This window comes from Taudactylus pleione, unplaced genomic scaffold (assembly GCF_031769625.1).
Source record: "Taudactylus pleione unplaced genomic scaffold, aTauple2 ptg000066l, whole genome shotgun sequence".
In the NCBI taxonomy this organism is placed as follows: domain Eukaryota; kingdom Metazoa; phylum Chordata; class Amphibia; order Anura; family Myobatrachidae; genus Taudactylus; species Taudactylus pleione.
The window spans coordinates 34,032,083-34,045,704 of record NW_028284468.1 but is presented as its reverse complement, the minus strand read 5'-3'; the positions used below and the strand labels follow the sequence as shown (position 1 = coordinate 34,045,704).

The 13,622-nt window shown below is 46.9% G+C and overlaps 1 protein-coding gene across 6 annotated transcripts in view; it reads right to left on the bottom strand.

Annotated features, from left to right (window-relative positions):
• Nucleotides 1-13,622, bottom strand: part of CLEC16A (C-type lectin domain containing 16A) — a 437,038-nt gene that overhangs the window by 81,857 nt on the left and 341,559 nt on the right. For all 6 annotated transcript variants that reach the window (XM_088466918.1, XM_088466921.1, XM_088466922.1 and 3 more), the window contains exon 21: nucleotides 12,652-12,819. In XM_088466918.1, the coding sequence (XP_088323044.1) occupies nucleotides 12,652-12,819 (168 nt within the window). The remainder of the gene's footprint in view (nucleotides 1-12,651; nucleotides 12,820-13,622) is intronic.

Genomic DNA, 13,622 nt, shown 5'->3' with positions numbered 1-13,622 from the left:
TAGAAACAATTAGAGCTGTCCAGGTGTGCAGGTAGTGAAACTGAAAATAATCAAGCCAGGTATGCAGGTAGTGAACTGAAGCGCAGAATGTCAGCAGGCTCAGGCAGTCAGGTATGGGCAAGGGTGATGGAGGAAGCGGGGTAGTCCAGTGGGAGCTAGGAGCTGACAGGCAGACTGGCAGACAGCGAATTCACAGGAACAGGAAAGCACAGAGAACTCCCTCTCAGCTAGGCTGAGATACACGTTGCACTGGCAAAGAAGGAAGGCACTGACCCTTCCTAAATACCCCATGCCGTGCTGTTACTGGCCGGAGGGAACATGTGACTCACCAGGATTGGCCAGCCGCATCACATGGCCAGAAGGCAAGATGGCGGCGCCCACGCCAAACGGAATGGAGACGCCGCCAGGCCTTACCAGCGCAGTGTGACAACAGGCCCGCACAACAACACGCGCAGCCAAAGCCCCCTGCCAGACACCAGCTCCGCCACCTGACAGCCCGCGCCACAATGACTTCACAGGTAACACTCGCCTAGCGCCATGCTGAAATACCCTGGCCGTGACAGTACCCCCCCCTTTTGGGGTGGCCTCAGGACACTCACCAGGTTTCTCCGGATGGGCAGAATGGAATCTCCTGATGAACGTGGACATCACGAGCATCGGTCCAGCAACGTTCCTCTGGACTGTAACCTTTCCAGTCCAGCAAATACTGTAGATGACCTCTGCGTAGACGAGAGTCCAAGATCTGGGCGACCTCAAACTCAACTCCTCTCTCAGTCTGGACTCGAGGAGAAGCAGGTAGAGCACTCTGGAATTTATTCTGGACCAAGGGCTTCAATAAGGAAATATGGAAGGAACTAGGGATTTTTAGGTATGGGGGTAACTGTAGACGATAGGCCACTGGATTAATAACTTCTGTTATGGAGAAGGGACCAATGAAGCGTGGTGCAAATTTCATAGAAGGAACCCTCAGACGAAGATTCCGGGTGGATAACCAGACCTGGCTTGCCAACTTGCATGTGTGGAACTATTCTACGCTTTCTATCGGCCTGGGTCTTATAGCGAGAGGATGCCTTCTACAAATCAGACCGTACTTGAGTCCAGATGGCAGCAAAATTCCGCACCGTGTCCTCCACGGCCGGAACATCGAAAACAGGCAGGCTTCAGAATTCGGGAACACGAGGATGAAGGCCATATACAACCTGAAAGGGCGTTTGGTTAGTTGACGAGTGGTAGGAAGCATTATGTGCAAACTCAGCCCACGGCAGCAAGGCAGCCCAATTGTCCTGGGAAGATGACATAAAAATTCTTAAGAAAGTCTCTAGATCTTAATTAACTCTCTCGGTGGAGCCGTTGATTTGCGGATGGTAGGCCGTGGAAAAGTTTAACTTCACTTGAAGAACAGGACACAAAGCCCTCCAGAATTTTGCAGTAAACTGCACACCACGGTCAGAGACAATTTCAGCAGGAAGGCCATGTAGATGAAATATGTGTTGGACAAACAACTGTGCCAGGTCAGGGGCAGAAGGTAACTTCTTCAACGGTATATAGTGGACCATCTTAGAAAATCGGTCTATTACAACCCAGATAGTGTTGAAACCTTGAGAGACTGGCAGGTCTGTGACGAAACCCATGGAGAGATGCGTCCATGGACGTGATGGAGTAGGTAATGGAAGCAATTCCCCAGCTGGAGCTTGTCGTGATGATTTATGCTGGGCACAGGAGGAGCAGGAAGAGATGAACTCCATTATATCTGCCTTTATAGAAGGCCACCAATAGTGTCTTTTCAGGAACTCCAAGGTCTTCCGAGTGCCCTGCGAAGCGAGAGGAATGTGCCCAAGTGAGAAGCTGTTTCCTTAATTCCGGGGCCACAAATTATTTTCCCGTAGGAGGCTGAAGTTGTAATGCGGCGAAAACTCTTGATTCCAAGACAGGGGTATTGCTTTGATTTTCAGATTGATCATCACAGAGGAGAGATCTCGATAGGGCATCAGCCTTCTGATTAAGTACTCCAGACCGGAAGGTCAGGGTGAACTGAAACCTGGAATATTGCCCAGCGGGCCAAACGAGGACTCACACATTGGAGGTTTTTGAGAAATAGGAGATTTCTATGGTCCGTAAATACAGTAAATGGAAACTTGGCGCCTTCTAGCAAATATCTCCATTCCTTCAACGCCAACTTTACAGCTAGTAGTTCTTGCTCACCTATGGCGTAGTTCCTTTCGGCAGGTGAGAATTTTTTAGAAAAGAACCCACACGGATGGACTCGGTTGTCCTCATAACGTTGAGACAAGACTGCTCCCACAGCTTCAGATGATGCTTCTACTTCCAACAAAAAAGGCCTGTCCAGATCTGGTTGTCAAAGAACTGGTGCTGAGATAAAGGCCTGTTTTAGAAGATGAAAGGCAGACTCTGCCTCAGGTGACCATTGGGCAGGATTAGCACCTTTGCGGGTCAAGGCTGTAATGGGAGCCAGCAGTGTAGAAAATCCCTTAATGAAGCGTCTATAATAATTGGCGAAGCCCAACAATCTCTGGATGGCCTTCAGTGTCTGAGGTCAGGTCCAATCCAGAATTGCTTGTACCTTCTTGGGGTCCATTTCTAAACTGGAGCCAGATATTACATAGCCGAGAAAAGGTACACTGGGCACTCCAAAGACGCACATCTCCAGTTTGCAGTAAAGGTGGTTTTCTCTCAAACGGGTCAGAACTTCTTTAACATGTTCTTGATGTTTAGCCACAGAGGGTGAAAAAATCAGTATGTCATCCAGATAGACAACAACCGAAACATATAACAGATCCCGGAAAATCTCATTAACGAAACTTTGAAAGACAGCAGGGGCGTTACACAATCCAAAAGGCATTACTAAATACTCGAAATGTCCATCTCTGGTATTAAAAGCGGTCTTCCATTCATCGCCAGCTCGGATACGAATGAGGTTGTAAGCCCCTCTCAGATCTAATTTAGAAAAAATGACAGAGCCCTTGACCCTATCAAACAACTCAGTAATCAGCGGAAGAGGGTATCCATTCTTTACAGTAATGTCATTAAGGCCTCGATAATCGATACATGGTCTTAAACCACCATCCTTCTTGCCAATGAAGAAAAACCCAGCTCCGGCAGGTGAAGTAGAGGGGCGAATGAACCCCTTTGCCAGGTTGTCCCGGATGTACTCGGTCATGGCTTGAGTCTCAGGCAAGGACAGCGGATAGGTACGACCACGAGGTGGTATCTTATCAGGTATCAATTCAATTGGACAGTCCCATTCCCTATGAGGGGGTAAGATATTTGCTTGTTGTTCAGAGAAAACGTCGGCGAACATCTGATATTCCTTGGGAATGGCAGAAGAAACTAATGGAACTGTCTTTCTCACAGGTCGAATTTTTGGAAGACAGGATTTCTGACAGTCCATACCCCATGACAGAATCTGCATAGAACTCCAGTCAATCCTGGGATTATGTTGACGTAACCAGGGTAGACCAAGAACAATTTCTTGAGAGGCCTCTGATATCACCAGGAATTTTAAGGACTCAGAATGAAGTGCCCCAATTCGGACCAATACTGGTTGAGTCTCTTTAGTGACTATCCCGTTAGTTAGAGGGCGTCCGTCTATAGAGGTCAGAGAGATGGCATGGTTGAGAGACAAACAAGGAATCTGAAATTTATCTATGAAACTAGACGTTATGAAATTTCCGGCTGCTCCCGAGTCGAGTAGAGCAGTAGCAAAGACAGGTTTGGGTTTAAGATCCAAGGCTAGGGTAATTGTGAAATCTTTCATTTTTGGAGACGGGTTCATAACTCCTAACTTGATGTCTCCAGGGTCAGTTAGAATTTGGCATTTCCCGGTTTACAGGGGCAGGAGATCAGCAGGTGACCGGACTCTCCGCAGTACAGACAGAGGTTCTTTTGCATTCTTCTCTGACGTTCTTCTTTGGAGAGGTGTGTATGATTCACATGCATAGGCTCCTCTTCAGTAGGAGAAGGAATGGGACGGGTAGAAATGGAGGGGGTAAATGACCTTTGCCGGTCAGTTCTGTTTTTTTCAGCCTGACGTTCCCTGAAGCGTAGGTCAACTTTGATACACAACGAAATCATGTCGTTCAGATTAGTAGGAAGCTCTCGAGTGACTAGATCATCCTTTAGTCGGTCTGACAACCCATGCCAGAAGGTCGAGGTGAGAGCTTCCTCATTCCATTTGAGCTCTGATGCTAAAATTTGAAATTGCACGGCATATTGACTGACAGGACGGACCCCTTGTCTCAGTGTCATGATGTTTGATGATGCTGATACAGTACGCCCAGGTTCATCGAAAATCCTCCTCAAGGATGACACAAAGCCTGCATAATTATCCAGCAGCGGATCTGAGCACTCCCAGAGTGGGGAAGCCCATTCCAAGGCCTGGCCGGATAACAGAGAGACTATATAAGCCACTTTAGTTCTTGCAGTTAGAAAGTTGTCAGGCTGCAGGGTAAAATGTATGTCACACTGATTTAGGAATCCTCGGCAGAGTTTAGGATTGCCGTCAAATTTATTTGGTAAAGGAAGATGTAAGCGGGGAGATGATCTGCCTCCAGTATTCCCAGATGCTGATGCGGATGTAGATGCTGGTACTTCAGGGGTAGAAAAGGAAGTTTGCAAACTATCCTGTCGCTTGGACATCTCTTGCAGAAATTGAGCCATCTGATGCTGCATGTTTTCCTGATTTTCTAAACGACCAGAAATGCACCGGAACAAATCCACTCCTGACTCCTGATCCATGGCCGGCTCCATGGGGCCAGTGCAAACTGTTATGTTCTGGGTTGTTTGTGGACCCGGGGTGGTAGCAGGAGCGATCACAGAAGCAGATTTGAAAATAAACTAGGATTTTTAATAAGTGCTTGAGTAGACATATAATGTGGTGGTAAATAAAAGTCCAGGAATATATAAATGTGCACAAGAGTTCTGTGGTGGGAGTAAAAGGGCTAATGTCCAAGTAGAAACAATTAGAGCTGTCCAGGTGTGCAGGTAGTGAAACTGAAAATAATCAAGCCAGGTATGCAGGTAGTGAACTGAAGCGCAGAATGTCAGCAGGCTCAGGCAGTCAGGTATGGGCAAGGGTGATGGAGGAAGCGGGGTAGTCCAGTGGGAGCTAGGAGCTGACAGGCAGACTGGCAGACAGCGAATTCACAGGAACAGGAAAGCACAGAGAACTCCCTCTCAGCTAGGCTGAGATACACGTTGCACTGGCAAAGAAGGAAGGCACTGACCCTTCCTAAATACCCCATGCCGTGCTGTTACTGGCCGGAGGGAACATGTGACTCACCAGGATTGGCCAGCCGCATCACATGGCCAGAAGGCAAGATGGCGGCACCCACGCCAAACGGAATGGAGATGCCGCCAGGCCTTACCAGCGCAGAGTGACAACAGGCCCGCACAACAACGTGCGCAGCCAAAGCCCCCGCCAGACACCAGCTCCGCCACCAGACAGCCCGCACCACAATGACCTCACAGGTAACACTCGCCTAGCGCCATGCTGAAATACCCTGGCCGTGACAGTTAAGTGGAGACCAAGGTCCAAACCCGCTTGAAGGAAAGCCAAACTTCTAGGTATCTTAAATACCAGAGGGTCATAACCCTGGGACAACACCACTGAAAATAAATATGCCACACTCGGAGATATATACGAGCCGAGGCAGGTTTATGGGCTCTGAGCATGGTACTGACCACAGAGCTGGAAAAACGTTTGGACCTTCAGAGGGAAGACTCAAGAGCCACGCCGGCAAAGACAAACGACCCAGGTCCGGGTAAAGGCAAGGACCCTGAGACAACAGGTCCGGACGTTGAGGCAAGACTCCGAAGATCTGAGTACCAATGTCTTCTGGGCCATGCTGGAGCCACCAGCATGACCATTCCTCCATCTTGCCTGAACCTTCAAATGACCTGAGGAAGAAGGGAGACTGGAGGAAACAGGTAAGCAAACTGAAAGGTCCACTTTACTGACAGCATCCACCAGGAGTGTCCCGGCATCTCTTGTCCTGGACCCATAACTTGCCAGCTTGTAGTTGAGTCTGGAGGCCATGAGGTCCACTCTTGGAAGGGCCCACTTGTCCACTAGGAGTTGAAATACCTTTTGGTGAAGAGACCATTCCCCTGGATGCACGTCCTGACGGCTGAGGGTCTGCTTCCCAATTGAGGACCCCCAGAATGAACTGCCGATATGGCTGGGAGATGGCCTTCCGCCCATTGTAGAATGCGTGACACCTCTGTCATCGCCGCCTGACTTCGAGTTCCTCCCCGATGATTGATATAAGCCACTGTTGTGGCGTTGTCTGACTGAACTTGCATGAGCTTTCCGTGAAGTATGAGCTTGGCTTGCTGAAGGGCCCTGAAGACCGCCCGAAGCTCCAATATGTTGATAGGTAGAGCCGAATCCTCTGCTGTTCACCGCCCCGGAAAGGAGTGTGTCACGACTTGACACTTTCTGACAGTATGCCCAGACAGGACGGGGTTACTCCAGTTTTTCCTGTTGCTAGGCGATCGGCACGCCTCAGGAAGTGATGTGTATACCACAAGTGCAAACCTGATTGTAACTTCAGCCTATTTATACTCACTGGACTATTGCAGCTGTGCCGACTATAGCGTGTCTGTGTGTTTCATCAACTTTGCTGCATGGTCAGTTTGTTTGTTTCTCCTCGTGATACAGCTCATCAACTTCCATACTGCTTTCCAGCTGCAGCAAGCAGCCCCTGCGCTGCCATCGCCTCATCAGCTTCCATAAGGCTTCCTAGCCGCACCAAGCAGCCCCTGCGCTGCCATCGCCTCATCAGCTTCCATACGGCTTCCTAGCCGCACCAAGCAGCCCCCATGCTGCCATCGGCTCATCAGCTTCCATACGGCTTCCCGGCCACACCAAGCAGCCTCCGTGCTGTAATCAGCTCATCAGCCTTCATACGGCCCCAAAGACACAGTCAAAACCTACATTGTTTCTAATGGCTATTGCTGCACCATCGCCCGCAATATCGTGCAGTGGATATGCTGTCAACCAGCGATGTGCGCTACCGCTGGTCATTGACGACTTCTATCATCGCCAGTACTTGTCAGGTTCTGCAAGTATGGGAATAAGAGAAGGTGATGTCACTGAATGATATATTGTTCAGTGTGGGTGCTCAATGCAGTTAATGACATTGAGCACACCATCGCTCATGAAGCATATCGTCTAGTGGATACCCGCTTTTACCTTGGAGAGACTAAGCTTTAAGTACTCTCCAGCCTGCCGGCTGCTGAGGCTTGCAACTAACAACTTGTAAGGAGAGTATAGAAAAGTTAAGTATCACATTAAATGAAGAACAGGAGCCCAAGATGAAATTCAGCAGGGAATCAAGTGAGAACCAACAGCAATGAAGCTCTAGAGCAGGGGTCTTCAACCCATGGCCCGCGAGGCGTTCCCCGTGGCCAGTCGATGGCTACTGTAGTACAGACGGCAGTGAGTGCAGTCTGCACTACACACAGAAACAAGAAAACTGCCGCCAGCGGCAGTGTGTTTGTTTTGGCAGCCAGCCAATGAGAGGTTTTTTTATGTGTGTGTCTTGGTATACATTGCTGGGGGCACCACTATTGGGGGCACTGCATCGGGTGGGGGATGGGGACTACTACTTAGGGCACTACTGGGGGAACCACTATTGGGGGCACTGCATCGGGGAAGACTACTACTTGGGGAACTACTGGGGGGGGGATGGGAGGACCACAATTGGGGGCACTGCATCGGGGGCCCACTACTGGGAGCACTGTATATGGGGCATTACAGAGGGGGGCAGTTATGGGGCATAATTAAACTTGTAGGAGGGGACAGTTATGGTCATAATTGTGTGAGGATGGGGCAGAGTCTAAATACCGCAGTATAGCTTAGTGGCCCTCGGCTTAGTTTAATTTTTTAATGTGGCCCACACTACCTTAAAGGTTGAAGAACCCTGCTCTAGAGGGTAGCCATGAACAGGAGACTGCAGATAGAGGGGAAGCAAAGCAGGGAACACGGTGAAACTACCTTGTCCCCAGCGTGTCCAGGAGAGTCTAACCATGGAGGCAGCCACAGAAAGCAGCGGTCCTAACCAAAGCAGAAGGCATTTCATCCACACTCAAGAAGGGTCTTCTGCAGGGACCCAGAGATGTGGAGTTGATGTTTTGACAACCATAGGAGAGCAGTGGCTAACAGGGAGCAGAACGCACTTCAGAGCCGCCAAGTGCTGCCAGAAACCCCAGCAGCTGAAAGAAGCAGCGTCTTGGCCATGTGGGAAGGAGGCCCCAGGACAACTCGGAGCAGTGGGGAAACAGACGCAGAGGATCGGAGCCCGGCAGATGCACCCCCTGGATATTAGGAGGTTGGTGCAAAAAAAAGAGGTTAAAAGGCTGCACTTTGCCCAAACGCACGTCTTTCCCTGTGAGCCACCTGGCCGGCTCTCTTCAAGCTAAGCTTTCAGAATCCCTCCTGCAACTTTACCTCCTATCTCCTCTGGATTGTACCATTAACCAGGTAAGTGGCACATATGCCCTGCGCTGCCTAGAGCATCAGGGCAGATGGCCACGATCCTCCTTAGCTTGATATCTCCCTTTCTTCTTTTTTATCTCATTGCTGGACCCCTGCTCTTTCATTTATTATTTTCTGTCTCCACACAATGATAAACAGCAGAGGCAGGGCACCTAGCAGGACCGGTTCTATGCATATGCATGGTACGCAAATGAGTAGGGAGCCACATAGTGGACGGCGCCTTGGCTTGCGACCATGCGGGCCGCGGGCAGATTGTGTCTCTGTGACACAGCTGCACCGCGCATGTAGTGCTGACCGGACGGAGTTCGGGCAGCACTACACAGTGACAAACAGACAGCCGCCATTGCCAGCGGCTGTGTGTTTGTTTCAATTAGCAGCCAATGAGAGTCAGACAGACTCTCAATCACTGCAGCACTCACTGCCGGAACCGGGCTGGAGCTCACTCATGAGCTCCATCTTCCGGATCCCGCAGTGGGTGATGGGAGAGACGTCATGACGTCTCTCCCATAATGCAGAGTGGGCCAGCCTGGGAGGATGGAGGAGCAGATGGCGGCGGTGGGAGCAGGAGTGGGGACTTGGATAAATGTCTTTTTTTTTTCTTTAATTACGTGTGTCTACTAGGGAGGCACTGCATCAGGGGAGCACTACAAGGGGGGGGGACTACATTGGGTGCACTACGAAGGGGGGCTACTACTGGGGGCACCACTACTGGGGGGGGACACTACTACTGGGGGCACTGCATCGGGGGACCACTACTGGGGGCACTATATAAGGGGCTTACTACTGGGGGCACTGCACAGGTGGGACCACTACTGAGGGCACTGTATAAGGGGCACTGCATAGGGGGGATCACTACTGGGCGCACTGTATAAGGAGCACTACTGGAGGACTGCATTAAGGGGACCACTCCTCGGGCACAAGGGGCACTGCATAGGGAGGACCACTACAGGGGCTAGGAGGGACTACTGCTGAGGCACTATATAAGGGTCACTACTGGGGGACTGCATAAGGGGAACCCCTCCTGGGGCACAAGGGGCACTGCACAGGGGGAACAACTACTGGGGGCACTGTATAAGGGGCACTGCATAGGGGGATCACTATTGCAAACCTGCATTAGGGCGACCACTACTAGGGGCAATGTATAAGGAGCACTGAATACGGGGGATCACTAGTGGATGCCTGCATAAGGGCGACCACTACTGAGGGCAATGTATAAGGGGCACTACTGGGGGCCTGCATAAGAGGGACCACTACTGGGGGCATTGCGTAATGGGGGTACTGTATAAGGGGCACTACTGGGGGGACTGCATTAAGGTGCATATGGAATGGAAAGGACTGTTCCCAGAGTGACGAGAAAGCGATATGTGTCATGATTATGGCTTTTCCCATGAGACCACGGCCCCTTAATTTTTTTGGGCACGCACAACAATATGCCTGGGGGCACCAAAAATATATTCACTTACCAAAAAATTATTTTCCTCGTCTCCTTTAACAGTAAGCAGAATTATTTTTGTCATTTACGTGTTACTACAAAGTGGAGACTATAAACAGCTTTTGGTATTTGAGCCTTGTTCAGATACAAGAGGAGACTATGAACGCTATGGTAGAATAACCTTAGTTATGATTGCAGAGGGATACAATATGCACATTACTGATTAGTTTGATTTACTGCATATTTACATGCAACTCCAACACTGCAAGACTTAAAGCTTATGTGTATTTTTGTCTGCTCATGCCCTGTGTTACAGAGAGAATTATCTAATTATTAAGGGCCATGAAGAACTAGACTATTGTGTGTGATAAAGAATGACAAAACCATCTGAAATATGATGGACTAAACCATTGTGTGTGTGATAAGGAATGACAAAACCATCTGAAATGTGATGAGGGACTAAACCATTGTATGTGATAAGGAATGACAAAACCATCTGAAATATGATGAGGGACTAAACCATTGTGTGTTATAAGGAATGACAAAACTATCTGAAATGTGATGAGAGACTAAACCATTGTGTGTTATAAGGAATGACAAAACCATCTGAAATGTGATGAGAGACTAAACCATTGTGTGTTATAAGGAATGACAAAACTATCTGAAATATGATCAATGACTAAACCATTGTGTGTGATAAGGAATGACAAAACCATCTGAAATACGATGAGGGACTAAACCATTGTGTGTGATTAGGAATGACAAAACCATCTGAAATGTGATGAGGGACTAAACCATTGTATTTGATTAGGAATGACAAATCCATCTGAAATGTGAAGAGGAACTAAACCATTGTGTGTGTTAAAAAATGACAAAACCATCTGAAATATGATGAGGGACTAAACCATTGTGTGTGATAAGGAATGACAAAACCATCTGAAATGTGATGATATGGGACATGTGATGCCTATGTGATTTAACAGCTACATAGCTCCAGCTGCAAGAGTATGTAGGATTTTTTTTATTTAAGGGACACTTGATGTTCCTAAACACTAAACTGTCTACATGCATGATGCTCAGACTTACTAAATTATATTATTCAAGCAGGAGAATTGTGTGTGTATTAATCCCAAAGGGACTTCTCCCATGGGAAACAACTAAACATTTTGTTTTTGTATGATGCTCAGGTCAATTATTAAGCTATACTACTCCAGCAGGAGGATTGTGTGGACATTGGCCTCAAAAGGGCTTGTTGTTACAATAGCTAAACGCATAATAATGTGGCATGACATGTATTTGTATTTTAAGTGTTTACTGTTCTAATGCGAGATATGTGCGTGTATTTATCAGAGAGAGATCCCTCCCACGATTATATTGGCGTACTCTCTTGCTTATATACCTGTCACAAAAGGAGATTAAATATATGCAGATTTATGATCTGATTATGTCATTGCAGAAATAGTTTTGACAAACAAGATTACTACATAATTGCATCAAATTTAACATATTAACATTTAATTCTGAGTAAGATACATATCTTCCAGGTTGTCCCTATTGTGCTCTTATACAATATATGTATGAGTAGAGGCCACAAACGGTGACTATACCACAGCGGCATGCTGTTTTATTATGTTTGTATTATATAGATAGTTTCACTTTTGGACATAAACCTTTTTGACATAACATATATTATTATTGTTTGATAAAATACTACTTTATTATTGCTCTCACCTTTTAAAATTGTTGGATTAAAATATATATTTTAATAGCTTTATCTCTCCTTAAGAGTGCCCCCACAGAGTCCCCTTTGGTTTTCTTTTTCAATATGGAGGATCGGAATCCGGCAGATGCACCACCTGGATTTAAGGAGGTTGGTGCAAGAAGAGGGTAAAAGGAGTTCTCCTACTGCTGCAGGATGACTATTCCCTGCCTATCCAGGTCACGAGTCCTACCTAGTTTGATGGTTTATTACACTGTATTATTCAACATATATGGCAACTTTACACTGAAGCTGCATACACACGGTGCAATCTGCACAACCAACTATATCGCTGAACGATTTCCCTTGAACTTTCTGTAGTGCAGGACAAATGATATTGGGTGTACACACCGATAGATATCTAGGATAGATATCTTTCAGTGAAGTCATCCTACCACATCTCTGAACAGGCAAATCGTGATGAAATCGTCCACGTTGGCCTGCATGTACGAACGATCATAGATATCGTTATCGTCCATGCGGGAACCCGCATTGGTGGTCGTTCGTTGGTTATTTGCTGCATAAAAATGAACAATATGAACGATTTATCATAGTACGATGAATGATAACGATATTGTTCAGTGTGTACGCACCTTGACTGTACCATTAATATGTCAGATTGTTACTTGTATTTTTGCTGTACAGCTCTATCACTTAAAAATAAAAGCTAATAATAATAATAGACAATTTGAATCAAAATGGACTTGTTTCTCAGGGAAAGAAAAGCAACCGTCTGTAAAACGCATTCATATTCCTAGGGTAACTTTTTCAGCTCCAGACGAAAGGATTGACAAAGCTTCAGGAAAACCAAGCAGACACACCCTTAAATCATCCTAGTTCTGTATTATAAGTAAAAGTATATTCATGAAATGGTGGCTTAATTTAGAAATATCACTAAAATGAAGATTTCCATTAAATGTAGAAGCAAGGAAGTCACCGTACCTGGTACCTTATCAACTGATGCGAAGACAGAGCGCTGCACTGTTTGGTCACTCCCGGCACGGCGAGATTGTTCATAAAACCGGAAGGGAAGATGCTGAGCTGCTGATGAAGAGCTATGTCCAAAACCCACCACTTCTTTAGATGGCTGGACTGGAAGATCTAGAAGAGCTGGGTTAGAATCAAAAGACCATTAGGTGAAAGTCAAGGATTTAAATGTTCAATTACATCACACAGGAGTGTTGCTCCACTTACTGTATGTTTAAGTTATTTACCTTATAATTTATTATGCAACATAAAAAATAGATCAATTCAAAAGGCATCTCAGTGTTTCAAACAGGAAACATGACCATGGCTATAACACTGTTCATTTGGTGAGGAGAAAAACAAACTTTTTATCACTTCACCTATAGATGTGTTTACATAAATCTTACCTCCGTGCGCTACAAGTCGTGTTAAACATAACACATGAGCGTCGTGCGGCTTGGTAGCGCAGTGTGTCTTTTCGTGCATATTGTACCTTATTCGCAAAGTGATGCGAATTGGACGTACATGCAGCTTCTGTTGCTTAAAATGATAGGCGGCATACCTATATTCTATGTGTGACTGCGGCTGTATCAGCATGCGAAATGCTACGTTACAGTGTCAGCGGCTGCGACACTGTAATGTAGCCTTTCGCATGCAGATACACCCTCAGTTGCACACAGAATATAGGCATAGAATATAGGCATACCGCATATCATTTTAATCAGCAGAAGCTGCTTGTGCATCCTATTTGCTTTGAGAATAAGATGCATTTGAAGGTAAACATTTGCACGAAAAGACGCTCTGAGCTACCAAATCACGCCACGGCATGGTGCAACTAGAAGGGCTTTTTACCATGCAAGGAAGGAAGATGAATGTATGTATACATCTGTACATCAGGGATTAGCTTCTTAGGCATTCCATATAGTAAAAGCCAAACCTAATATCTT